The sequence below is a fragment of the Geotrypetes seraphini genome, chromosome 9 (genome assembly GCF_902459505.1).
Source record: "Geotrypetes seraphini chromosome 9, aGeoSer1.1, whole genome shotgun sequence".
In the NCBI taxonomy this organism is placed as follows: Eukaryota; Metazoa; Chordata; class Amphibia; order Gymnophiona; family Dermophiidae; genus Geotrypetes; species Geotrypetes seraphini.
Window position 1 is genome coordinate 102,857,955 of NC_047092.1, and position 27,609 is coordinate 102,885,563.

General features: G+C 41.3%; 1 protein-coding gene across 3 annotated transcripts in view; it reads left to right on the forward strand.

Annotated features, from left to right (window-relative positions):
* SLCO2A1 (solute carrier organic anion transporter family member 2A1) overlaps positions 1 to 27,609 on the forward strand; it is an 887,587-nt gene that overhangs the window by 305,100 nt on the left and 554,878 nt on the right. For 2 of the 3 annotated variants that reach the window (XM_033958445.1, XM_033958443.1), the window contains one exon: positions 23,386 to 23,484. The exons of the other annotated variant lie outside the window; for it this stretch is intronic. In XM_033958445.1, coding sequence (XP_033814336.1) covers positions 23,386 to 23,484 — 99 coding nt within the window. The remainder of the gene's footprint in view (positions 1 to 23,385; positions 23,485 to 27,609) is intronic. 3 annotated transcript variants of the gene reach the window in all.

The following is a 27,609-nucleotide window of genomic DNA, read 5'->3' on the forward strand; positions in this document are numbered from 1 at the left end:
AGGGGTACAGATAAGAGTAGAGGTAGATTATAGGGATGGGATTATAGGTAAGTTATAAAATTAATCAGGGACCACTGTTCAGGCACTAGGCCTGATGGGCCGCCGTGGGAGCGGACCGCTGAGCAAGATGGACCTCTGGTCTGACTTAGCGGGGGCAACTTCTTATGTTCTTAAGAAGCAAGTCAGACTCCTCTGGAACTGGAGGCACTTCAAGCAGTGGAGGAGGAAGATTGAGATGCAGAGATCATCAAGACGGAGGACACCATCGAGGAAGAAGTCCGAGAGCTGGTGAACTTCACAGAAGAGGCATACAGGGAGGCTGTGAAAAAACACTAGCTACAGTGGAACTGCTGAGATACGCCTACAGAGAGTGTGGACTATCAGATGGGCCACCAAGAGGAAATGGAGGACACAGCAGCAAGATCTGGAAACAGCAAAGGGAACCCACAAGAATACGAACGCCAGGATGAGAGGAAATGGATAAGAACGAAGGACATGGACCTATGGCTGGAGAGAAAGGCGTACACCAGGGACATGGACCTGCAGCTGAAGAATCAAGAGAAGATAGAGAGGACAGCAATCGTCGTGGGGGACTCTATCATCAGACAAGTTGACAGCCACATAGCGGGAAGAAGACTGGATCGACTGGTGACCTGCCTACCGGAGCCACAGTAGAAGACATAGTGAGCTGAATCGACAGGTTCGTTGACAGTGTGGAAGAAGAAGATAAGGCAGTGGTGATTCAGGTGGGGACGAACAACGTGAGTAACAGAAACTACAACAGAGAAGTACTGAAGGACCAGTTCTGGATGCTAGGAAGGAAGCTGAAGAACAGAACGCAAAGGATAGCATTCTCGGAGATCCTGCCGATACCAAGGGCAGATGAGAAGAGACAGATGGAGCTGCAAGCAGTCAACGCATGGATATGGTGCTGGTGTGAGGAAGAAGGATTCCACTTCGTGCGCAACTGAATGACGTTCTGGGGGAAGAGCAAGCTATTCAGGAAGGACGGACTCTACCTCAGCAGAGACGGAATGAGACTACTTGAAATTAATGACACATGAATGACACATGAAATTAAACACAACTGCAAGGGAGGCAACACAGTTATCATGGGTGACTTCAACTATCCGGGGATAGAAAGAAACCTAGGCACCTCCGGCTGTGCTAGAGAAACCAAGTTCCTGGAAATGGTAGGTGATTACTTCCTGGAACAACTTGTCAAGAAAAACACGAGAGGAAACACAATTCTGGACTTAATTCTAAATGGACTGCGAGGACCAGCACAGGATGTAGAAATAGAAGGGACGCTAGGAAACATTGATCACAATATTATCCTCTTCAACCTGGAAATAGGGGCAAAACATCGGTCTAGAACGATGGCTACAGTGCTAAACTTCCAAAAAGGGAATTACGAAGGAATGAGATGCATGGTGAGAAAAAAGATTAAGAAGAGGATAAACAGTATAAAGACGCTAGAGCAAGCTTGTTCTCTTTTTAAGGATACGGTCACCGAGGCGCAAAATCTATATATATCGCGTATCAACAACGGATCAAAGAGGAAAAAGAATAAAGAACCGACGTGGCTCATTGTAGAGGTTAAGGAAGCGATCAGAGACAAAAAAAACATCGTTTAAGGAATGGAAAAGATCAAATATGGATGAAAACTGGAATAAGCACAAACAACATCAACGCAGTGTTTACCTTAAGTGTTCCTCACATTTTCTATATCAATTGTATTTCTCCCCTCTTTTCCTATTTGTGTCCACGGGCCTGTTGGTCCGAATTTACCCAGTATGTAATTGTTGTCAGTCTTGTAGTTTTCATAGAAAAGTATGTTTTAATTGTTATATTTTTTTGTTTAAATGTTATTTTAAACCTTGTACAACGCTTTGTAGTTTCGAAAAAGCGTTTAATCAAAAACTGAATAAACAATAAACAAACAATAAACAATACATCACTAGTCGCATACTACTCGAAAGGGTCCAGAGAAGAACAACTAAGATGGTTATGGAGTTGAAGGAGCTGCCGTACAGCGAAAGATTAGAGAAACCGGGCCTCTTCTCCCTAGAACAGAGGAGATTGAGAGGGGACATGATCGAAACATTCAAGGTATTGAAGGGGATAGACTTAGTAGATAAGGGCATGTTGTTTACCCTCTCCAAGGTAGGGAGAATGAGAGGGCACTCTCTAAAGTTGAAAGGGAATCGATTCTGAACGAATGTAAGGAAATTCGTTTTCACCCAGAGAGTGGTAGAAAACTGGAACACTCTTCCAGAGTCTGTCATAGGGGAAAACACCCTCCAGGGATTCAAGACAAAGTTAGACAAGTTCCTGGTGAACAAGATCGTACGCTGGTAGGGCTAGTCTCAGGGCGCTGGTTTTTGATCAGAGAGCCACCGCATGAGCGGACTGCTGTGCATGAGGGACCACTGGTCTGACCCAGTAGCGGCAATTCTTATGTTCTTTTAAATTGTGCTTTGGGAACAGGATTTTTTTCGCATGATATGGGTATAATAAGTCTTACTCCCCTTCTGAAAAAATCAGATCTCAATCCAACTGTTACCTCCCACTATAGACCGATTGCTAAGATACCTCTCTTAACTAAACTTATGGAATCAATTGTTGCCACCCAACTCTCAAGTTATCTGGAGAAATTTTCTATTCTTTTGCCTTTTCAGCATGGGTTCTGCCGAATTTCAGTATAGAAACTCTTCTGGTTTCACTTCTTTCTAAGATTCAACAGCTACAGTCTAATAAGAATCATGCTATCTTACTTCAGTTCAATCTCTCTGCAGCTTTTGATATAGTTAATCACAATATTCTGCATGAAATCGGCCTCGATCAAATTGTTCTAGACTGGTTTGACAAATTTCTATCTTCTCACTCTTATTCAGTCAATATGAAAGGCTCCAATTCAAAATCGTAGAGAGCCCTCTGGTGTCCCCAAGGGCTCTCCATTATCTCCAATCTTATTTAACATCTATATGAGTTCATTGAAACATTACAATTTGAATACTCGAGAAACTTTACTAACATATGCTGATGATATCTTCATATTACTTGAGATTGATCCACATCTCGATTATTTAATACCCAATATTAACCATTGCATTACTAAACTTCAGTCCTGGGCGACAATGGTCCAGATGAAATTAAATGCTGCAAAGACTAGGCTCCTTTTATGTAGCCGTGTTAGCGGTTTAATGCACTTAATATCGCACGCTAATTTGCTAGCTGCGCTAGCCATTACCGCCTCCTCTTGAGCAGGCGGTAGTTTTTCGGCTGGCGCAGGGGTTAACGCATGCTAATAATGTGCGTGCAATAAAGCCGATAACGCGGCTTCGTAAAAGGAGCCCTAAGCTTTTATGGCTTGGCCCAAAGTTAGATTCTCTCCCTTCTACTGTGATCTTAGACTCAGGAGAATCTTTGAAAATTGAGTTTTCCTCGTTAATACTAGGTATTGTTATCGATTCTTCACTTACATTTAAGGACCAACTAAACTCACTTAATAAAAAGTGTGTTTTTAGCCCCCATGCTCTGAGAAGAGTGAGAGCACTTTTTCATCAACAACACTTCTCTGTATTGGTTCAATCAATCATTTTGTCAAGACTGGATTACTACAATTCAGTGTATTTGGGTTTTTCAAAGGTCAGTCTGTAGAGACTTCAATTAATACAGAACACTGCAGCTAAACTTATTTCCAGTAAGAGTAAATTTGATCACATAACCCCTCTGCTCAAGGAATTACATTGGCTTCCAGTGTATCTCAGAATTCAATTTAAGTGCATTTGTATTGCATTTAAGATCCTATTTGGCATTTTTGCCACTTTGATTCCTTTAGACTGGAATGTTCATAAATCTCATTTTGCCAGAAGTTCTCAAAAATTAAAACTTACATTTCCCTCTCTCAGTGGTAAAAACAGAATCTTTAAGAGATTTAGTTATTCTTTTGCTTTTAAATTAACTGAATTCTGGAATGCTTTAAGAACATAAGAACATAAGCAATGCCTCTGCTGGGTCAGACCAGAGGTCCATCGTGCACAGAAGTCCGCTCACGCGGCGGCCCAACAGGTCCAGGACCTGTGCAGTAATCCTCTATCTATACCCCTTATCCCCTTTTCCAGCAGGAAATTGTCCAATCCTTTCTTGAACCCCAGTACCGTACTCTGCCCTATTACGCTCTCTGGAAGCACATTCCAGGTGTCCACCACACATTGGGTAAAGAAGAACTTCCTAGCATTCGTTTTAAATCTGTCCACTTTCAACTTTTCTGAATGCCCTCTTGTTCTTTTATTATTCGAAAGTTTGAAGAATCTTGTTTCTCTCTACTCTCTCTATGCCCTTCATGATCTTATAAGTCTCTATCATATCCCCTCTGTCTCCTCTTCTCCAGGGAAAAGAGACCCAGTTTCTCCAATCTCTCAGCGTATGAAAGGTTTTCCATCCCCTTTATCAGACGTGTTGCTCTCTGAACCCTCTCGAGTAACGCCATGTCTTTCTTAAGGTACGGCGACCAATATTGGATGCAGTACTCCAGATGCAGACACACCATCGCCAGATACAATGGCAGGATAACTTCTTTCGTTCTGGTTGTAATACCCTTCTTGATTATGCCTAGCATTCTGTTTGCCTTCTTAGCGGCCGCTGCGCACTGTGCCATCAGCTTCATTGTCATGTCCACCATTACCCCCAAGTCCCTTGGGTACTCTCATTTAATAACATTCCTCCCATCGTATAGTTGTACCTCGGGTTTCTGTTTCCCACATGTAATACTTTACATTTCTCAATGTTGCACTTCATCTGCCATCTCGTCGCCCATTCTCCTAGTTTGTTCAAGTCCCTTTGCAATTCTTCGCAGTCCTCTTTAGTCCGAGCTCCACTAAATAGTTTGGTGTCATCCGCAAATTTTATTATCTCACACTTCGTCCCTGTTTCTAGGTCATTTATGAATATATTAAATAGCAGCGGCCCGAGCACCGAGCCCTGCGGGACCCCACTTGTGACCCTCCTCCAGTCAGAGTAGTGGCCCTTCACTCCTACCCTCTGTTTCCTACCTGCCAACCAGTTTCTGATCCATCAATGTACGTCTCCTTCCACCCCATGGTTCTTCAGTTTCCGGAGTAGGCATTCATGGGACACCTTGTCAAAGGCTTTTTGGAAATTTAAATATATGTTTCAAGTTTCAAGTTTATTAATTTTTAATATACCGACCATCAACTGGTATCTAGCCGGTTTACAATAAAATGATAAAATAGGAGTAGGAGTAATGCTTATAAAAATAATGCTTATGGAAAGGAGGGGATGTGTACATAGAAGACATTTTACAATAACAAACATGATGTCTATGGGGTCTCCTTTGTCCATCCGTTAGTTAATTCCTTCGAAGAAGTGCAATAAGTTCGTTAGGCACGATCTTCCCTTGCAGAAACCATGTTGGCTGGTTATCAAAGTTCGTTTCTTTCAAAATGTTCATCAATGTTTTCTTATATCAGTGCTTCCGCCATTTTCCCCGGAACCGAGGTCAGACTCACCAGTCTGTAGTTTCCCGGGTCACCTCTTGATCCCTTTTTAAAGATGGGCATAACATTGGCTATCTTCTAGTCCTCCGGGATCATGCCTGTTTTCAGGGATAGATTGCAAATTTGCTGCAGTAGTTCCGCTATCTCCTCCTTTAATTTCTTCAGAACCCTTGGATGGATTCCGTCTGGACCCAGGGATTTGTCAGTTTTTAGTTTTTCTATCTGCCTGCATACATCTTCAAGGCTCACTTCCATGGATGTTAATTTTTCCGCTTGATTTCCATTGAAGAATTGCTCAGGTTCCGGTATGTTGGATGTGTCTTCATTTGTAAATACAGACGAAAAGAATATGTTAAGTCTTTCTGCCACTTCTTTCTCCTCCTTCACCACTCCCTTCCTGTCTCCGTCGTCCAGCGGTCCCACCTCCTCCCTAGCAGGTTGCTTCCCTTTAACATATCTAAAGAACGGTTTGAAATTTCGTGCTTCCCTGGCTAGTCTCTCTTCATACTCTCTTTTGGCTTTTCGAACCAATCGGTGACATTCTTTTTGATACTTCCTGTGCTCTTTCCAGTTCCCCTCAGTTTTGTCCTTTTTCCATTTCCTGAATGAAGTTTTCTTATTGCCTATCGCTTCCTTCACTATGTTAGTTATCCACGCCGGGTCTTTTGTTTGACTCTTTTTGCACCCCTTTATGAATCTGGGGATATACAGATTTTGCGCCTCGCTCACTGTGTCCTTGAAAAAAGACCAGGCTTGTTCTACCGTTTGCCATTTTTTGGAAGTGTTCCTAAGTTTCTTTTTTACCATTTCCCTCATTGCTTTGTAGTTTCCTTTCCTGAAGCTAAAAGTTGTCGCTATGGTTCTCTTTCCTTTCGGTATTCCTACCTCAAAGTTTAACTTGATCATGTTATGATTGCTGTTTCCCAACGGTCCAACTACCTCTACTTCCTTTGCAGGTCCCCTTAACCCATTTAGGATTAGATCCAGAGTGGCATTTCCTTTTGTTGTTTCTCTAACAAGCTGCTCCATGAAACAATCTTGTATAGCCTCCATGAATTCTGTCTCCCTAGCGCATTTTGAGCTTCCAAGACTCCAGTCTATCCTGGGGTAGTTGAAGTCTCCCATAATAACCGTGTTACCACTTTTGCATTCTTGCTTCATCTCAGCTTCCATTTCTTCATCGATATCTCCGGTTTGCCCGGGTGGACAATAGTATAGGCCCATATTTATTTCAGGCCCTTTCTATCCCGGTATTTTAACCCTTAGCGATTCCAGCTTGTTGGTCGTCTCTGCTGTGTCCATTTTTGTCGATTGTATGCTTTCTTTTATGTATAGGGCTATTCCACCTCCTTTCTGTCCTGACCTGTCCTGGCGATAGAGCTTGTACCCCGGCAGTGCTGTATCCCATTTGTTTTCTTCATTCCACCACGTTTCAGAGACTCCAAAGATGTCTATGTCCTCTGCATTGGCAATGGCTTCTAATTCCCCCATTTTGTTTCTTAGGCTTCTTGCATTAGTATATATGCAATTTAGATCCTGGTATTTCCTTGTCTTCATTTCCTTTCCCAGTGCTTCGGTCTTTAGTTTCTTCTCTTTTGTTACAATCCTTCTAACCTCCTCTTCTGGGTTAGTCGACTCCTGTAATTTGTCCATTGTTTCTTCCCAGCCTTTTTTCCCCTCGGTATCTTCAAGGGATACCTTCTTCCGAATCGTCGACGCTTGGTCGACTGTCGGCTTTCCCCTTCTTCTTAAATTCCTCTCCTGACGTTGTTTGCTAGAAGTCTTGTTCCCGCCGTGCTCAGATGCAGTCCATCTCTCCTGTAGAGCTTGCTCTTGCCCCAGAATGTTGTCCAGTTCCTCACAAAGTGGAACCCTTCTTCCTCACACCATCTCCTCATCCACGCATTTATTGATTGTAGTTCCTCCTGCCTTTTCACATCTGCCCTCGGTACTGGTAGGATCTCTGAGAACGCTATCTTCTGGGTCCTCATCTTCAGCTTCCTTCCCAGAATCTTAAACTGTTCTATCAGCATGCTTCTTCTGTAGTCTCTCCTGACATCGTTCGTCCCGATATGAATCATTACTGTGGCCTTTTCCATATCCGCTCCTTCCAGGATCTTTCCAATTTTGTCCACGATGTCCTTGGTTCTCACTCCTGGGAGGCAGGTCACCAGTCGATCCTCTCGCCCTCCTGCTATGTGGCTGTCCACATGCCTCAGGATCGAGTCTCCCACTAGGTTGCTGACTTTCCCTTCTTTAGGTTTCGCTTCGGTCTCAGGTCAATGTCCTCAGTGTGCTTCGCTGCTTCCTCTCCTGGGCATCGACTAGCCATTTTCTCCCCCTCGTGCGATGTTCCTCTGTGAGTGTCTTCTATGAGGTCATCTGCTTCTTGTTCTCCCTTCCATGTTGGTGTTGGTGTAACTTCATCGTTCATTTGAAGTTTGTTTTCTTCCACTCTTCTCCTGTAGGCTTCCTCAATGAATTTCTCGAGTTCCCTGACTTCCTCCTCAATGTGTCTCTCATTCATGAAGTCTATAGCTGTCCTGATTGGGTCCTCTGTAGTGTGAAGTCCTTCTAGCTCCTGTATCTTGTCCTCTAGTCACTTTACTTCCTTCTTCAAGCTTTCCAGCTCCTGGCACCGACCGCATACATATGACTGTCTCCCCGAGGGGAGGTAGTCATACATATGACAGTCTGTGCAGAACACTGGAAAGCTCATCTTCTGGTTTCCCTCTGCTTCCATTGTCGTTCTCTCTCTCTCTCTGCCTGCTGCTGGTGTCTTCTCTCTGCCTGCTGCTGTTGTCCTCTCTCTCTGCCTGCTGCTGGTGTCCTCTCTCTCTCTCTCTGCCTGCTGCTGGTGTCCCCTCTTTCTCTCTCTCTCTGCCTACTGCTGGTGTCCTCTCTCTATCCCTCCTTGCCTGCTTGCTGTCCTTCCCTGGTGTCCTTGGGTGTAGTGACTTGGCCCTTCTTGAAGCCCTTCGCAAAGGCGCTCTCACTAAGGCGAGCGCCTTTGCCGTGCGCCGAACGGCCGCATGCCATTGGCTCCTCCCCTTTTAAAGGGGAGCTTCGAGTCTGCTTCGGGTGATGTCAGGGAATGGGCGGAGCTCTCTCTCGCCTCAGCCCCTCAACCTCTGCCTTCTCTCTGCTGCCTCGTGCCTTTGGTGGATTTTCTCCTCTCTCCCTCCTCTGCTCGACTTCACCTGCCTGCCCTGAACTCAGGCAAGCTGGCAAGCTGGATCTTCAGAAGCTGTGCAGCGTTGCCTCCTCCCCTTTTAAGAGGGAGCTTCGAGTCTGCTTCGGGTGATGTCAGGGAGTGGGCGGAGCTACCTCTCACCTCAGCCTCTCACCCGGAAAGTTCTGAAAACTTTTTTGTTTGCTAAACATTTTGGAAATTAACTATTTCAGTTTATTTTTTCTTGTCAAATTTATGTATTATGTTTTACATTATTGTAAACCGAGTCGAGCTCCTCTTGGTTGATGACTCGGTCTATAAAACTAAGGGCTCTTTTTACAAAGGCGTGCTAGCGGTTTAACGTGCGTAATACCACGCGCTAAACCGCCGGCCATGCTAGCCGCTATTGCCTCCTCTTGAGCAGGCGGTAGTTTTTAGGCCAGCGCAGGGGTTAGCACGTGATGAAAAGTCGTGCGCATTTACCCCGGTAGCGCGGCTTAATAAAAGGAGCCCTAAGTTTAGTTTAGTTTAAAATTTTGTGTCTAACATTTAACACTCTTCATCTTTCACAGCCATCTTATTTAGTTTCTGTTACTGTACGTTAAGCTCTATCACATTCACTACGTTCACTTGATTCCAACAGACTTGTTCTTCCTTCTTTGAGAATGGCAACTATGAATCTATGCACTCCTCAGCTTACTTTTTCATTTCTCTGCTGTTTTGGAATAATCTTCCACCTTTTATCCAAGCTGAGCAGTCATTTTTAAAATTTAAATCACTCTTGAAGACTTATTTTTTCCAAAAAGCTTTAAATATTTTGAGGTAATTCTGAAATTCAAGGCATTAGTATGTTTATCATTAACCTTTTTTAAATTATTTATTTATATATTGTTTTATTTGATTGTTTGTTTCTTTTTGATTGTATTATTTTTCCTTTTATCATTGGCATGTCTTTCAATTTGATTTTATTTCTGTAAACCGCTTTGACCTTTTGCATTAGGCAGGATATCAAAGGAAAAATAAACATAAACATATAGTGCTTGCATATGCCTGATGCAGAGCTCCTTGGGGCACTGCTTCTCACTCACTTTTCTAGGGACCTCGTCATACTTCTCCATGTGCTCATGGAGACACTATTGAGGGGCAGATAGTGATAGAATTTAAAAATTTCCCTTCTATGCCTGAGGCACAGGAGGACCAAATGCTCATATTCCTCTGTGGCAAAATTTGGTTCTGTCCTAAGAGACATCCTTGGGAAGACTGAGGCACACACTTTCTGTGTGCAGCATTATATATAATCATTTTGCATATGAAGAGGATGTCTTGAAGTCAGCAGAGAACGTTTTTTTTGACATGGGGCCACTTTCACATTTGGATGTTTTCTGCTGGCTATTTGCTATTGGTGGACAGCATTATCTCATTTACATCTATCTTGCTCTGTGGTATGTGTTTGGATGTTTTGAAGGTATATTTTTGAAAATGGGTAGATTTTTATTTTTATTTTTTTGGCCATTCATTACAGCATCACTTTTTTGGGAAGTTTTCCAATAGATTTTTTTTGAGTGGGGACTTAGATGTCATATTTAAAATGTTCTTCCACGTTACTATGTAACTACTTAATTCTTACCCTGCAGCATTTTCTCCTCATAGCCTTGCCTCTCATACAGTTGCTGAACAGGATTATTGTACCAGCACTTAGGCTTTGAAGAGTAAGAGATGGGTTTCAGAATGTGAAAGTGAGATTTGGCAGCTCTATAATCATGATACTAAATATTTGAAGGTGACAGGCTTTGAAGAGTAAGAGATGGGTTTCAGAATGTGAAAGTGAGATTTGGCAGCTCTATAATCATGATACTAAATATTTGAAGGTGAGTTTTTAAATGTTTAAAGTTGACTTTCAGTGCTAAGGTAAAGTAAAATTGAGCTCCTATAGATCCCTAGCTCAAGATCTCTTCTGGGAGAAACAAACTCTCCCTTAAATCACAAGTCAAGAATTTTGGGTACAGCTAGACTTAACACTTACACTAATCCCCCAAATCCAAGAAACCTTTAGGAACTGCTTGTATCATTTGTGATAACTATGCTGCCCCTCTCCATACATTGAAAAGGCAAATTTTGTTCATGCTATAATATATCAAAACTGAATTACTGTAAATAATAATAATAACTTTATTTTTATATACCGCCATACCACAAACAGTTCTAAGCAGTTTACAAGGGAAGAGACTGTATACAGACAGCGACATTACAGAGAACTTTTGAAATTACATTGGCATGCTAAGTGTAGTCAGGTTTATCTGGAAGTGTTTTGGAAGTACATCAGGTTGAGGTACATCAGGTTGAAGTCGGGTCAGAGAAATTTGTCAATGAAGCCTTCGGCGCAGTACGCAGCGGCCTCAAAAAAGGCGAACAGAATGCTAGGTATAATCAAGAAGGGTATTACAACCAGAATGGCAGAAGTTATCCTGCCGCTATATCGGTCAATGGTGCGCCCGCATCTGGAGTACTGCGTCCAATTCTGGTTGCCGTACCTTAAGAAGGATATGGCGATACTCGAGAGGGTTCAGAGGAGAGCGACACGACTGATAAAGGGTGTAGAAAACTTTACATATGCCAAAAGATTGGAGAAACTGGGCCTCTTTTCCTTTGATAAGTGGAGGCTTAGAGGGGACATGATAGAGACTTACAAGATCATGAAGGGCATGGAGAAAATAGAGAGGGACAGATTTTTCAAAATTTTTAAAAATACAAGAACGAGGGGGCATTCAGAAAAGTTAAGAGGGGACAGCTTCAGAACCAATACTAGGAAGTTCTTCACCCAGAGGGTGGTGGACACCTGGAATGTGCTTCCAGAAGGCGTGATATGACAGAGTACGCTACAGGGTTTCAAGAAGGGTTTGGATGAATTCCTGAAGGATAAGGGGATTGAAGGGTATAGATAGAGGTTTGGATGATTTCATGAAGGAAAAGGGATTGAGGGGTACTGATAGAGAATTACTATGCAGGTCCTTGAGCATGAGCAGACTGCAGGGTGGGATGGACCTCTGGTCTGACCCAGCAGAGGCACTGCTTATGTCCTTATAAGTTTTTATTGACTTCCTAAACGTTTGGTACGAAAGTGCATTTGAGATGAAGTTGGTTAAACATTTGCTCCATCTGCCTGCTTAGAATGATAGTGTTCTATCGCGGTATGTCTTGTAGGTGCAGCACTTTAGGGATGGAAAAGCGAACAAGTAAGTACTGCGTGTATTAGTTGTGCCTGGGAATTCGAACTGGTGAGACAGATAGGATGGGGATGAACCTGTCATGGTTTTGAAGCAAAGGCAAGCAAAATTAAAAATAACCCTTGCTTCCACAGGCAGCCAGTGTAGTTTTTTGTAATATGGGCTTATATGGTCTGATTTCTTGAGGCCATAAATGAGACGGAATGCAGCATTTTGGATGACTCTCAGTTGTTTGATGGTTTTTTTGAGAGATTCCAAGTATATAATATTGCAGTAGTCTAAGGTACAGGGATTGAACCAGCAGTCGAAAGGAAAAGAAATTGAAGTATTGTTTAATGGTACGAAGTTTCCATAGAGTGAGAAAGCATTTTTTGACTTGAGCATTAGTGTGATCTTCAAACGTCAGGCTTTGGTCCAGGGTGACGCCAAGGATTTTGGTTGTGGGATTAATTGGGTAATCTGATCCATTTAGTCTCAAGGAGGTGTTCACGATCTTGTTATTGGGTCTTGCCAAGAAAATCTTGGTTTTTTTCGGGATTCAGTTTTACTTTGGAGTGCATAGTCCAATGTTCTACCTTGGTAAGGACAGATGAGATGAATTGTTCTGTCTCATGGGTCAATGAGGTTATGGGAAGAATAATTGTTATATCATCCGCGTATATGTACGATTTCAGTTTAAAATCGGATAACATATTTCCCAGTGAAGCCATGTAGATATTGAAAAGTGAGGGGGAGAGTGGGGAGCCTTGTGGCACACCACAGGAATTGGACCAAGCTTGAAAGTAGGCTCCTTCGCTGTAGACCTGGTATGTATGTTTTGTTTTAGGAAACCCGTGAACCAATTTAGTACCTGTCCAGAAATGCCGATGGAATCAAGGCACCTAAGCAGGAGGTCATGATCAACAAGGTCAAAGGCACTGCTCAGGTCAAACTGCAGTACCAGTGCACTTTTTTCCCGGGAAAACAAATGGAAAAGATGATCAGTCATGGAGGCCAAAATTGTTTCTGTGCTGTAATTTGTTCGGAAGCCCGATTGAGAATCATGTAGAATGTTAAACTTCTCTAAATATTCCGTGAGGTCGATGTTAACCAGACCTTCCATTAGTTTAAGAAAGAATGGTATGTTGGCAATGGGTCTGTAGTTGGCCATCAAGGAAACGAACTCCTTTGGGTTTTTGATAATAGGAGTCACGAGGATATGACCAAGTTCCTCCGGGAATTTACCAGTACGCATGATGAAACCCAGTTAAAAAGTTCAGCCTTGAAGGAGATAGGAGCTGTTTTCATAATAGTCGGTGGGCAGTTGTCCAATAGGCAATTGGATTTTACATATTTTGAGTAAAGCTTGAGGAAGTGGCTCCAGCCTGGGTTTTCAAAGTGATTCCAGATCATATCAACAGCTCTACCTTCTTTGTCTAAGGCAGGAAACATGATAGGTAAATCTATGCTTGAAACTGCAAGAGACGATCTCGATTTGTGGATTTTTGTAGCGAAAAAGTCAGCTAAGATCGCCGCAGGGGGTGGGGAGTCTGTATTGGAGCACTTAGTCTGACTAGAAAAAGTTTGTCACACAACCACACTCTCAAATCATTTTGCAGCACAGCAAACACACAAATCATGTAAAAGCTACGGAATGAATCACAAATAATCTCCCAAGACACTGAATGGAAACAACACTGGGATTAACTGGCATTTTATAAGCAGGCTTAATATTGTGAAAATTATCACGAGGTAGGAAAAAGCCTCTTATCCCCTCCTCCAACCCAACAATCCGTTAAAATTGTAGATAAATAGGAGGCTTTATAGGGGTAAATGTAACCACTGGCATAAAAAACCTCCTCTTATAATATTTCACTAAACAAAGCCTTGTGCAATGCAATAAATCCCTGAGTTGTCCACAATGTATCGGGAAAATTGAGAGCAATTTAGCAACTAGTGCTTAAATATACTCATTAGGACAATACTAGTTATGTTGAGAAGAAATATCCTACACGTCGACAATGGCCAGCGTTTCGCCTCAATAAAGCTGCTTCAGGACGTACAGGTAATAGACCCTATAAAATAAACAGGATTAAATTAACCATATAACTTATCTTTAGTGGAGAATCATCTATCTTCTTTTTCCAAAAGCAGCAGGTCCCAACATACTTTTAGTGAAGTTCCAAGTCAGAGAAGTTTCAAGTTTCAAGTTTATTTACATTTGATGTATCGCTTATTACAAATTTCTAAGCGATGTACAATTTAAAAACCAGCAGATTGTGGTAATACATACAATTTTACTAATTTGGACAGTTGACAAAACAAATTTAGACAAACATGATTGAGAAGGAAGGAAGGGGAAAGTTACAGTTGCATTATTTGTTAAAATTTACATAGAGGGGAGAATACAATAGGTATAAATAGGAAAAAAAAAAAAAAAAATAGAAGAAGAGAATCTTAAAAACATATGAGTTTATAAAAAAGATCATTTCATAAGTCAAATGCATCTTGAAACAAGTAAGTTTTTAACAATTTTTTAAAAGAGACAAGATTCTCAGACACAGGAAGTGGAATACACCCTGCCTTTTGAACTTTAGAAGAACGGTTCTGATTGGATGTATCTGTATAATAACAAAGTATAACCCTTACAATTTATACTAAATGATGCCATTCCATTCTAAAATTTAATCCACTCGGTCCTTCTGTATCCAAAATGGAAATCCAAAATAGTTCTCTCTGCAAAAGTAACCACTGTCTATTGTAATGATTGAACGGAACATGATCTATAGCACAGCACCTTAGATCTCAAGTCTCCTGATACATTGTGGACAACTCAAGGATTTATTGCATTGCACAAGGCTTTGTTTAGTGAAATATTATAAGAGGAGGTTTTTTATGCCAGTGATTACATTTACCCCTATAAAGCCTCCTATTTATCTACAATTTTAACGGATTGTTGGGTTGGAGGAGGGGATATGAGGCTTTTTCCTACCTCGTGATAATTTTCACAATATTAAACCTGCTTTAAAGTGCCAGCTAATCCCTGTGTTGTTTCCATTCAGTGTCTTGGGAGACTATTTGTGATTCATTCTGTAGCTTTTATATGGTTTGTGTGTTTGCTGTGCTGCAAAATGATTATTCACTAAGCTGCTTGAAGGACTAGTCAATTTGGAGCTAGACAAATTTAATATCCTCAGTGAACACCAATCGGGATTCAGAAAAGGTTTTAGCACTGAGACAGTCCTGGCCTCGATCCTCAATCACCTATACAGTTTATTCAGCAAAGGAACAAGTGCTCTGATTTTACAACTAGACTTCAGCAGTGCTTTCGATTTGGTTGACCACGAAATAATGCTACACTGCCTAGATGGAATAGGAATCACGGGAAGAGTAAGAAACTGGCTACAGGGTTTCCTAAAAAAAGAGATCTTACCGGATGATAAGTGGAAGGACGTACTCAAACACCTGGAAAAACCCCTCAGGAATACCTCAAGGTTCACCGCTGTCACCTACTCTATTCAACATCTACATATCATCCCTAGGACACTTCCTAAAAAAGCTAAACCTAATCCACTACATATATGCAGATGACATTTCCATTTTAATCCCAGTAAACAGCATAACGAAAGAGACCTCAGAATACATTTCTCAAATTATGACCAAAATAGAACAATGGACATTAAACTTCAAGCTGAAACTAAACACAGAAAAAAAAAAAGTCTTCCTTGCAAGCCCAACAGACAAAATTACCAATACAAAGTTACATATAAAAGATCATGCGTACCTGATTACTAAAACAATAAAAATATTGGGAGTCACACTAGACACTCACTTGACAATGGTGGAACACACGAACATAGTAGTAAAAAAATGTTTCCTTACACTGTGGAAATTAAGGTCCATCAAAAAATATTTCGACCCTCTATCATTTAGACTACTAGTGCAATCACTAGTGCTTTCAACACTGGACTACTGCAATATTGTTTATATGGGTATACCTAAAAAAACCGTAAGGAAACTTAGGATTGTCCAAAACACAGCGGTCCGCTTGATATTTGGATTGAAAAAGAGCGACCATGTTAGCTCCTACTACAAACTACTTCACTGGCTGCCAATGGAGGCACAAATAATATTCAAGTTCTCTTGCATATGTTTCAAGCTGGTTTGGGGACTAGCTCCTACATACCTGCTTCCTCACTTCACTCTATACATTCCTACGAGACAAACCAGAAACAGCAACCTTTTACAGCTACCTTCAGCGGCCAGCGGTAAAACCAACTTGCCTCCCCCCCCCTGCGATCGATACCCGTGGCACAGCCAACAACTTCGAGGCCTCTCCTTGGGAGTGGAGCGTGGGAGCACTGCTCCGCCCCTCCCCTGAACCAGCAGGGGAACTTTTACAGCTTTTACAGCTACTTTCAGCGGCCAGCGGTGAAACCAACTTGCCTTCCCCCTTGCGATCGATACTCGCAGCACAGCCAACACCTTCAGGGCCTCTCTTTGGGAGTGGAGCGTGGGAGCACTGCTCCGCCCCTCCCCCGAACCAGCAGGGGAACTATTACAACTACCTTCAGCGGCCAGTGGGAAACCAGCTCTCCTCCCTCTGCACCGATACCTGTGGCGCAGCCGGTGTCTTTCACATCCAGTCCACCCTCCCACCGATCGTTGATGCTCACAACACCTAATTCCACTCCAACCTGAAGACTTCTCCAACCCAAAGTCTTCTCCAACACAAGCTGAACAAACCCTTTGGGAAACTGATAAGTACTCTGCATGGTTATTTTTGCATGGTTACTCTTTGCATGGTCATTCTAATACCTACTGTACCCGAGTCAAACATTACATTACATTACATTAGGGATTTCTATTCCGCCTGTGCCTCACCGCAGGATGGCTTCCCTGCACAACTACCTCACCCTATTCCTCATGTTCTACTGGACTTATTGCAAATGCTGGTTAACCGAGGCCCTTTACGCCTCCCAGATTCCAATCCTCATAAGACCTCGCCTCTCCATCCCAGGCCCCTTTAGGCCAACCCAACGCTTCATTCTTAATTGCTCTGATCATGGCCCATTCCAAATCCCGGTTGTCCCCCCCCTCAAGCAAATCAAAGAAACCTCTCAATACAAAACACCGGTTATTAAAGAAAATCCCCCTCCCCTCCCCCATCGACACCCCTCTGCACAAAAAAGTACAAGGTTTCTACTTAAACATCCGATCTATCAGGAACAAAACCCAGCTGGTTAAAGATTGGCTAGAAGAGATTAAACCTGACTTTGTCCTTCTAACTGAAACGTGGTTGATCTCCGACACCGATATCATAATTCGCGAGTGTATCCCACTAGGGTTTAAAATCTCATCACTACCCAGATCCTGGGGAAGAGGAGGAGGATTAGCCATCATAGTAAGAGATCCATTCAAGTCCACCATCTTAGCCTCGAAATCCTCCTCAGACCTAGAAATTCTTTCTTGCAAACTCCAATCTGACCAACTAGAAGATGGCCTAATTCTCACCCTATTCTACATCCCTCCCAAGAAATGGCCCACTGCAAAAGACAACTTTTCAGAATTCCTCCTCACCAACTCAATTGCAGGTCCCTGAGTGGGGATCTGAACATCTACCTAGAACAGATGGAACAGAATGACACATCTCCTCTCTAGACTTTTTCACCCCTACCCCGGTAAAAATCCACTACAAAGGCCACCTAGTAACCTTTTCCACCAAAGAACAATTCCATCCCAAGATTCTCTGGGAACAAGCTACCTGGACAGATTCCCTATGGTCAGACCACAGATTATGCAATTTCCACCTCAACTGGCAAACAAGACGCCACCTACCCAACCCAAAGACGGCAAATAGGCCTAAAAAGGTAACATCCACAACCCAGTGGAATTCTGGTCCCACTACAACATCTCTTCCAACCCTGACCCAGATTCCTTTACGGTCAACGACTGGACAAACACAAGCACACAGATCCTAAATACAATGGCCCCCTACAAAACAAAGAAACTGAGAAACAAAATTCTGGACGGCTGGTTTGATGCCGAACTTAGATCAGTTAAACGGGAACTTCGAAAATTGGAAAGACTTTGGCTGAAATTCAATGACAACAAAGACAGAGCCAACTGGAGAACAAAACTAAAAGACTACAAACATCTGATAACCACTAAACGCACTAACTTCTACGCCCAAAAAATTGGATCCCCTAACCCCGATATCAAAAACCTATTCAAAATAGTTAACCACCTCTACGACGGTCGCTAGTGCTGTTTAGCACTCCACAACATCGGGACAGGCAGTCCCGCTGCTACCTGAACCAGCCAGCTGAGAGGGTCCTTGGGAGACTCTTTAACAACGGTCCAGCCGCGGTACGCGGCCCGTGGTCGCGAGCCTCGGGTCGTGAGCTGAAGGGGCGTGGCTAAAGGGGCTTGCCCCTTTTGAGCCCCTTCGGAGCCCAAGAGGAGTAGGGAGTAGGGCTATCGAATCTTCAACATGGGTAAGAGGAAAGCTAAAGCAATACCATCTGCTGGAACAACAGGCCCGATGGATCGCCATCTTGTGGTTCCTATTTTTCGACATGTTGAAGAACAGGTAACCTCTAACATTCAAGCTGTCTCTTTATCCTCTGGGGAACCAACACCACCTCCTCAACCATTATATTCTTCACGGTTAGAAGAATCTCCTTCCCCTTTTAAGGAAGGAATAATTTCTTCTTCCCCTCAATTATCCTTATTATCTGGACTGGAGGTTTCAGGACAATCCTTGGGGCAAGCTAAAGAACTAATCCCAGTACAGATGATTACTGGGCAAGGATCGGATGCTCTCCCCAGGGATAAAGTGATCACTCTAGATGATGTTTGGCTTAGCATTAATAGAATAGAGTCATTACAAAAAAACGTTTTGAACTTATGTCAATTTTCATCTGATGTAACTGTGAAAATTAAAGAGCAAGATATTAAAATTGGAGAAACAGCTGTGAAGGTTGAAAAGCTAGATCAGGTAGTAGGTACTTTACAAGCTAGTGCTGTTTCTAATATAAAGGATAGTATGATGATACATGCTAAATTAGAAAAAATGGAAAATTCTATCAGAGTCAAAAATCTTCGTTTGTTAAATTTTCCAATAAAGTGGAGACCTTTGAGGTTGATAACCTATATTACATCTCAAGAGACTCCAAGGAAAAGGCAGATGAAGGTGGAATGGATAGAATAGTTACCTGATAGTTTGAATGTATCACAGTTTTTGGAGTCATCTAAAGACATAATTGATAAACAAGCAACTCTTCTCGTGACCTTTAAGACAGAGCTTGAAAAACAAGATATTTTAAAATTATATTTCCTGAAAAAACAAGAGATGTTTTGTGGTCAACGGGTGACAATTTTTCCAGATGTCTCTAGACAAATTCAGTTTAAGAGGAAACAGTTCCTTCAGCTAAAGCCTAAGGTTTTGGCTGTTGGAGCAACTTTCTTTTTGAAATTTCCATGCAAATGCCTGATCTCGTATGGAAGTGATAAATATGTGTTTTTTGATCCAGTCCAGTTGAAAGATTTTATTAAAGAGAAACCTTTGCTGAAAGTTTAATTTCTAATATTGATTTTACTTTTGGAGGATGATGTATAATATATATAAAAGCCATTTGCCTGTTCTTAGATAGTGGACAGATAGATTTGATTTGATGTTTTATTTTTAAAATACTGGCGATCAGCAATAATGTGGACTAGGACATGGTTGATTAGTTTCCTTAAATATTTTTGTTGTTCCTTGTATGGAATTTACATTTGTATTTTTTGTGCTCATTCATTAATGTTTATTACTGAGATATTATAATGAATAATCAAATAAATAAAGAATTAAATAAAACAACCACCTCTACGACATCCAACCCCTTACCCGCCCTTCCTCAGACTCCCCCCCACCGGCCAACGTTCTTCAATAACAAAATTTCCAATCTCAGATCCACCCTACCTTCAACCTCCACTAACCATCTGAATTATCTTGTCACTCAGTCCCATGACGACGAAACCAGGGCGGATTTACTCTGGAACAACTTCACCACCCCCACCTGGCAACAATTCTGCAAATTCTACTCAAAATATGCCAATTCCCACTGCAAACTTGATTGCTGTCCACCAAATGTAATGAAAGTTGTCCCGACCTCCTTCAAAACCAAATTATATTCCTGGCTCTCCTCCCAGCTACAATCAGGCTCATTCCCTGCGGACCTAGGCCATATACTTATCACTCCAATTATCAAAAACCCCAAAGATCCCATATCCTTTGTATCCAACTACAGACCCATTGCGAACATACCCTTCTTTACAAAATTGATGGAAGGTCTGGTCAACCAAGATTTAACAACCTACCTGGACAAATTCAACATTCTAAACGACAACCAGTCAGGTTTCCGCTCCGGACACAGCACTGAAACTGTCATCGCTTCTCTGGTAGACTACCTTCATAACCTGTTCAGTCAAGGCACAAGTGCACTAGTCCTGCAATTTGATCTTAGTAGCGCCTTTGACCTGGTGGACCATGCCATTCTCCTGGACTGTTTGGAGTCTATCGGCCTCACAGGCAACATCATAAAATGGTTCCGGGGTTTCCTTGGTCAACGCTCTTACCAAGTCTACAATGACAATTCCCATTCCGCTAGCTGGGCCAACACATGCGGAGTCCCACAGGGCTCCCCCCTGTCCCCCACGCTATTCAACATCTACCTGGTCGCCCTAGGTAATCTACTGCTAAACTTGAAAATCAAATTCTACATATATGCTGATGACATCACCTTAATCTTCCCCCTAACCAACATAACCCCCGAGATAAATAATCACCTAGCTTCAATCCTAACGCAAATCGAACTATGGATGGCCGACTTCAAACTGAAACTCAACTCAGATAAAACCAAATTCTTCCTGGCGAGTCCAATCTCCCTGAACGGCCAAGTCTTTCCCATAACAAACTCCTTAAAAATTATTGGAGTGACTCTCGACCGTAACCTTACCTTCGAAGCTCACACCGACCTTCTGGTCAAAAAAGGCTTCGCCACCTTATGGAAGCTAAGAACCATTAGAAAGTACTTCGACGCTCCCTCATTCTGCCTACTTGTGCAATCCTCCATCTTAAGTCTACTCGACTATTGCAACATCATCTACCTGGGATCTTTTAAAAAAAAACTCAAAGATTGCGAATCATCCAAAACATGGCAATCCGACTGATCTTCGGACTAAAAAAATGGGAACACCTAACTCCCTACTATCACAAATTTCACTGGCTACCCCTGGAAGCAAGTTCAAGTTCGCCTGTCTGTGTTTCAAATCCATCCTTGGCTCAGCCCCCCTTTACTTGGCATCCCATTTCATCCTAGACCGCCCATCCAAACTCACGCGCAGAACCCACCTGTTCAGCTATCCTACCCTAAAGGCCTGCCATTACAAAAGTTATCTAAACAGAACTCTTGCCTTCCAAGCAGGTCAGCTCAACAACTGGCTGGCCCACATCATCTCTCACACTTCATCCTACTTAGACTTTAGGAAACTACTAAAAACTAATCTATTCACCCGATTCACACCCTAATACCCCTATACGCAGATTGTCTTGATCTTCTTCCCTGTACCATTTTGCCCTAATTGTACCTTTTGTAGCTGACTGTACCATTTTTTTCACCGATTGTACCACTGTTTGCTGATTGTTCCTATTTTCTCTGTTTGTACCATTTTCTTCCCTGGTACACATTTTCTCTGATTGTACCTTTGTACCATTTTCGTTGATTGTCCAGCCCTTCTTCATTGTAAACCGCCTCGAACTACTATGGTTTTGGCGGTATATAAGAAATAAAATTATTATTATTATTATTATTATTTGCATACCCGAGCATTACCGGCTGCAAATACAAAACCTTCCTGGATAGAACTTTTATGTACCAAGCTAACAAACAACAACCCTGGTTAGACAGCTACATAAATGGAGCAAGACTGACATATAAGGCCTTTAGAAAAGCCATAAAAACTGCCTTATTCAACAGAATTGTCACCTAAAAAAGTATCTTCACCCAACACTACATATGTCCACTCCTGCTTTCAAATCTGAAATGTATAACATTTTTTCTGCTGCCTTTTCAAGACTCTGTTTGCTGTATTTTCACTGCCTGTTGTAAGACTCTATATGCTCTTTGTAAGTGTCTGTATACTGTATCCCGGATCTCAACACATTGTAACTTCGCTGATTGTCCAGCTCTCTTCGGTGTGAACCTCCTAGAAGTCTCACGACTATGGCGGTATAGAAGAATAAAGTTATTATTATTATTATTATTTTTGTCTCATATAGACTTGTGTGTATTGGGCTGTAGAAAAAGTTTGTACCAGCTCAAATTGATTCAGAATGCTGCAACAAAACTAATAAAAAGTTGTAAGGGTTATGAATACATCACACCATTTCTGCAAATCTTCACTGGCTACTAGTACAGTACAGAGCTAAATTTAAAACTCTATCATCTTCAAGGCCTTTAAAGGAAGAGGGCCAAAGTACTTGAACATCTCCTCCTACACACCTCAAAGGTCACTAAGATCTTCCCAGGGAGTATTGCTAATCACATATAAGGTTACCATATGGCTCCAGAAAAAAGAGGATGGATTAAGACATCTGGGTTTTACTTCCATTGCATTGCACCTTGCTGACTCTATCTACATGCAATTCTTTAATACTCTTATCTGTCTATATTCTACCTCCACTTATACCCTGTGCTGTCTATTAAGATGTTTTATTGGGTTGTGTATTGATGTTGTAGATAGCTTAATATGCCGTACTGTGTACTATTTGAATATTTTTACAGCTATAATTGTCTATTGCCTATGTTCGACTTATTCTTGTGGTACACTGCCTTGGGTGAATTTCTTCAGAAAAGCAGTAAGGAAATCCAAATAAATAATACTAATGCAAATTCTATTGGCCATATTCTATAAATGGCACCTAATTATGCCTAACTTTTAGGTGCTGGTCTATGTGCGCTGCTTATAGAATCACGCCTAGCAGTGCCTAAGTAGACTTAGATGTCACTAGGCGCCAGTACATTAGGTCAGGTTTTATCTGGCCTAATCTACCGGCGCCTAACTCACATACCTAATGATTTCTAAGTTTACCACGCCTGTTCTCTGCCCCTAATCACACCTACTTTTCAGGTAGGTGCAATTAGGTATCGGAGGGCATCTCAACTTAGGCATCACTAGGCACCTAGTGGAATTCAGTGACGTGGTCAATTACCACACCATTTAAGCTAATTGGCACAATTTGGGTTTCAAGCAGATTTTTATTAGGCATCACTAGGCGTCCACAATTAAGGCACCTAGCAGTGCCTAATGTAGGCGGCCATGTATAGAATCTGGCCCTATGTGACTAGTGATTATAACAATAAAATAATTCAAGTCGTGATTCTTTTTGCTGGCCCTCTGTGAGCTATCTTTCCTATCCACTATTCTTTCATTCTCTCTCCAGCTATCCTATTTTCAGTAGCAGTTTTTGGCCCTGCATTTGGATATCTGCTGGGGTCTGTGGTACTACGTATGTTTGTGGATGTTGGAAGAGTTAATATTGGTAAGTATGTATTTAGTTTGATTTGATCTCTATTGTGCTTAGAACATACTTGTTTATAGATACTGCAAACCTCAGTTACAACTCATATGTTAGTATTTCCTATAGGCTGAATGCAGGGGGCAGTATTATGTGAAGGGGTAAACAATCTACTTATTTCTGGGTCTTTGATGGATAGAGGAAAGGAAGACTAACTTCAAGGTCCTATATTTAATGGATGCTGTACAGGAACTCGGACCTATACTTTACTCTCCCCTACTACATCCAGGAAATAGAGAAAGGGATTGGGATTTGTATACTGCCTTTTTGTAGTTTTATAACCAAAATCAAAGCGGTTTACATACAAGTACTTCAAGTATTTTCCCTATCACAATCTATTTAATGTACTTGGGATTAAGTGGCTTGCCCAGGGTCACAGGGAGCAGCATGGGGTTTGAACCCATGACCTCAGGGTGCTGAGACTGTAGCTCTAACCATTATGCCACACTCTCCTTCATGTCTGGCTGTAAAAAGCTCTCACAAAATCTAATCGCACAAACCTATACAAGCTCAAGGTGACAAAAGTATGGTTCACTCCCAATTCCTCTCTTTCTGAGCTCTGTGAATCCAAGGGAAAACTCCAAATAGACACTTTGGGGGATAATTTTATAACTGGTCATCTGGAAGGAGGCTGTTTATAAAGTAGAGGGTGAGGGAAAAGGACTGGAGCTTGTATACCGCCTTTTTGTAGTTATACAACTACCCTCAAGGTGATTTACATTTTCCCTATATGTCCCAGTGGGCTTACTATCTAATGTACCTGGGGCAATGGAGGATTAAGTTACTTGCCCAGGGTCATAAGGAGCCGCATGGGATTTGAACCCACAACCTCAGGGTGATGAGGCTGTAGCTTCTAACCACTACACCACACTCTCTAGGAAAGTCATGTTGCTTTATAGAACACTAGCTTAGGAGCAAAAATACACTCTTATAAATTAGGTATGAACACTAAACACCATCCATAGAACTAGCGTACATGTGTATGCCTAAGTTACATAGATATCCTAGTATTAGGCTTAAATAATGAATTCTAATAGAAGGTCTCAACAACAATCTATATTTTGGGGTGAAGTGTCCTTAGCCACCCCTGATATACCTTCTATTTGATGATTCTTCAGACCCTCTGAAATGCCACCAAATGTTCAATTTAATTTTCATAACACTTGGCTTTATGCATCCAAATCTTCATCGGGTCACTTTATGGGAACTTATATCAACTCCTATATAAATTAGATTAAACTTTCAACTGTTTTTCAAAACTATTTTTCAACTTTTTTGCTTTTTTAACAACTTTTCTTTATTAAAAAGATATGTAGTACTTATCTTAGGTGGTGAACGACAAGGGATAAGTTTGCCAACATGTTTCACCCTTGGGGGGTTTCCTCAGGGCTCCATTCCCTTGGTATCACTTGGACTTCACGACGCGACCACCCAGTGTTACAGTCGTGTTATAGTGTCGCGTCGTGAAGTCCAAGTGATACCAAGGGAATGGAGCCCTGAGGAAACCCCTCCAAGGGTGAAACATGTTGGCAAACTTGTCGTTCACCACCTAAGATAAGTACTACATATCTTTTTTTTTTTTTTTTTTTTTTAGTTCCAATCTTTTTTATTGAAAATTAACATAAGAAAGAGAAACATTCAGTAACAGCAACAGTTCACAAAAGTTTGTGGTGCAATGTAGAGTTCATACAGCATAAAAATAAATAAATAAAAAAAAATTAAAGCAATTATAACGTGAGCAAGTAAACGTCAATGGGGTCCACAGAGATTGAACGGACATCTTCTGATGATATTATAATTTTTCTGTTGCATGCTGTTCAAAACGTTTGTATAAGCATGGGGAATTCCACCAGAAGGTAAAGTTCAATCTAGACGCCGATTTCCAATTCTGAAGAACCTGTTGGATGCCTATTGAGATCATGATATCAATCAATTTGCCTTCACATATACAAAGTTTAAAGCATGGGTGTAAAGAACGCAATATGATAATGTCAAATGAAAGATCAGCAGTACAAGCAATTATCTCACAAATACAGGAACAAATTTGGACCCAAAATGATTGAATCTTAGGACAGGAGAAAAGCATATGTTTAAGTGTTCCTTGAGATGTCATACAATGCCAGCAATTATCCACAGAAGAAAGATTTGCTTTTTTCATTTTATATGGAGTCCAAACTGCTCTCCACATTACAAATAGTAAAGATTGAGACATACTAGCTGATAACAAGGGTCTGTTAGTTTTAGACCATAATTGACACCAATCTTTATCTGACAGATGCCAATTGAGATCATTAGACCATCTAGTAACTATATCCGAAGAGGGGGTATAACAGGATTCTCTTAATTTCTTATAATAAAATGACATAGCCTTACCCATAGCAATGGTCAGAGTACTCCAGGAGGATAGACATGCAAAGTCAGAGAAGTGTAAAGTAGAAAGGAGAGAAGTGAGAATTGATCATTGATGTTTTTTAGACGCTAGCGTCGGGAAATGAGCACTGAACTTAGAAAAGGATAATAATTTGGATCCATCAAATAAAGATTGAACCTGCCAAATACCAGCAGCTCTCCATGTCTTCCAATTGAAACATCGTTTGTTATGTTTTAGAGAGGCATTATTCCAAAGTGTCATATCTTTGTGGGAAAAAATTGAATTAACCGCTATTTTATCCAACGCACGTATCGTAGTAAGTGTCGCTGCAAAAAGAGGGAATTGTTTAAGATGTTTGGGTAATGACATGGTAGGGAGGGCCTGCAAAGGTACAGGATTGCATATTGAGGATTCTAGAGTGAACCAAGAAGTCTTCTAAAGCATTATAGGACAGCCAATAGGAGCCATACTTCGCTAAAAAAGCCAAATGGTAATTTCGAAAATCGGGAAAATTAATCCCCCATGAAATTTAGAAGCCTTTAATTTATTAAGTGCTATTTTAGGTCTTTTACGTTGCCAAATAAAAGAATTCAATTGTTTATCTATCCATTTATATAGCTGTGGTTTACATAAGCCAGGAAGCATGATGAGTTTAAATAATATTTGAGGTGATAAAGTCATTTTTATAGCAGAAATACGACCCCACCATGTAATATATAGTGGTGACCAATTAGTAATAGTACGATTAATTAAATCTTTTAATTTGGTGATGTTATATTCCATAATAACCTCAGGATCTTTGTGTACAAAAGTACCGAGATATTTTATTGGCATGGTAGACCACGAGAATTGGAAATCGTGTATATCAGATTGTGAGGCATGTTCATTAAGAGGAAAAATAACGGACTTTCCCCAATTAACTTTATAACCAGAAAATGAAGAGTATAAATTGGTTGTGTGGATGAGGGCAGATAGAGATAGCCGAGGATCTTTAAGAAAAAGCATAATATCATCAGCATATGCCGCTATCTTAAAATCTCTAAGCGATGTAGGAATTCCCTGTATGTCTTCAGATTGTCTAATGGAGGATAAAAAGGGTTCTAACGATAAATTAAATAAAAGAGACGAAAGAGGACAACCCTTTCTTGTTCCCCTTTTTAAGATAATCGGATTTGAGAGAGAATTATTTATTAATATTCTGGAGCACGGATTCCGATATAGTGCTTGTATCCAAGTTACAAATTTCTCACCAAAATTATACCATCGCAGAACCTGAAGCAGAAACCGCCACTCGACCCGATCAAAAGCCTTTTCCGCGTCGATTGCAAGACCCACCACAGGCTCTACCATGGTCTTGGCTATTCCCGAAATATTATGGAAGATTCGTAGATTGTCTCCAATGAAACGTTGTTTAATAAATCCCACTTAATCAGGAGATATTAATAATTGGATCACCTTATTAATTCTGTTTGCAAGGATTTTTGCCAGGATCGTATAATCAGCGTTTAACAAAGAGATCGGTCTGTAATTTCCTACTTGAGTAGGGTCTCTGTCAGGTTTAGGGAATATTATTATATTGGCTTCCGTGAAATTACGTTGCAAGTCTGGGTGTGAGTGTATAAAATTATAATATTGTATTAGATATGGACTTAATTGGAGGGAGAAGGTTTTATAAAACTCACTAGTGATGCCATCCGGTCCAGGAGATTTATTTGAGG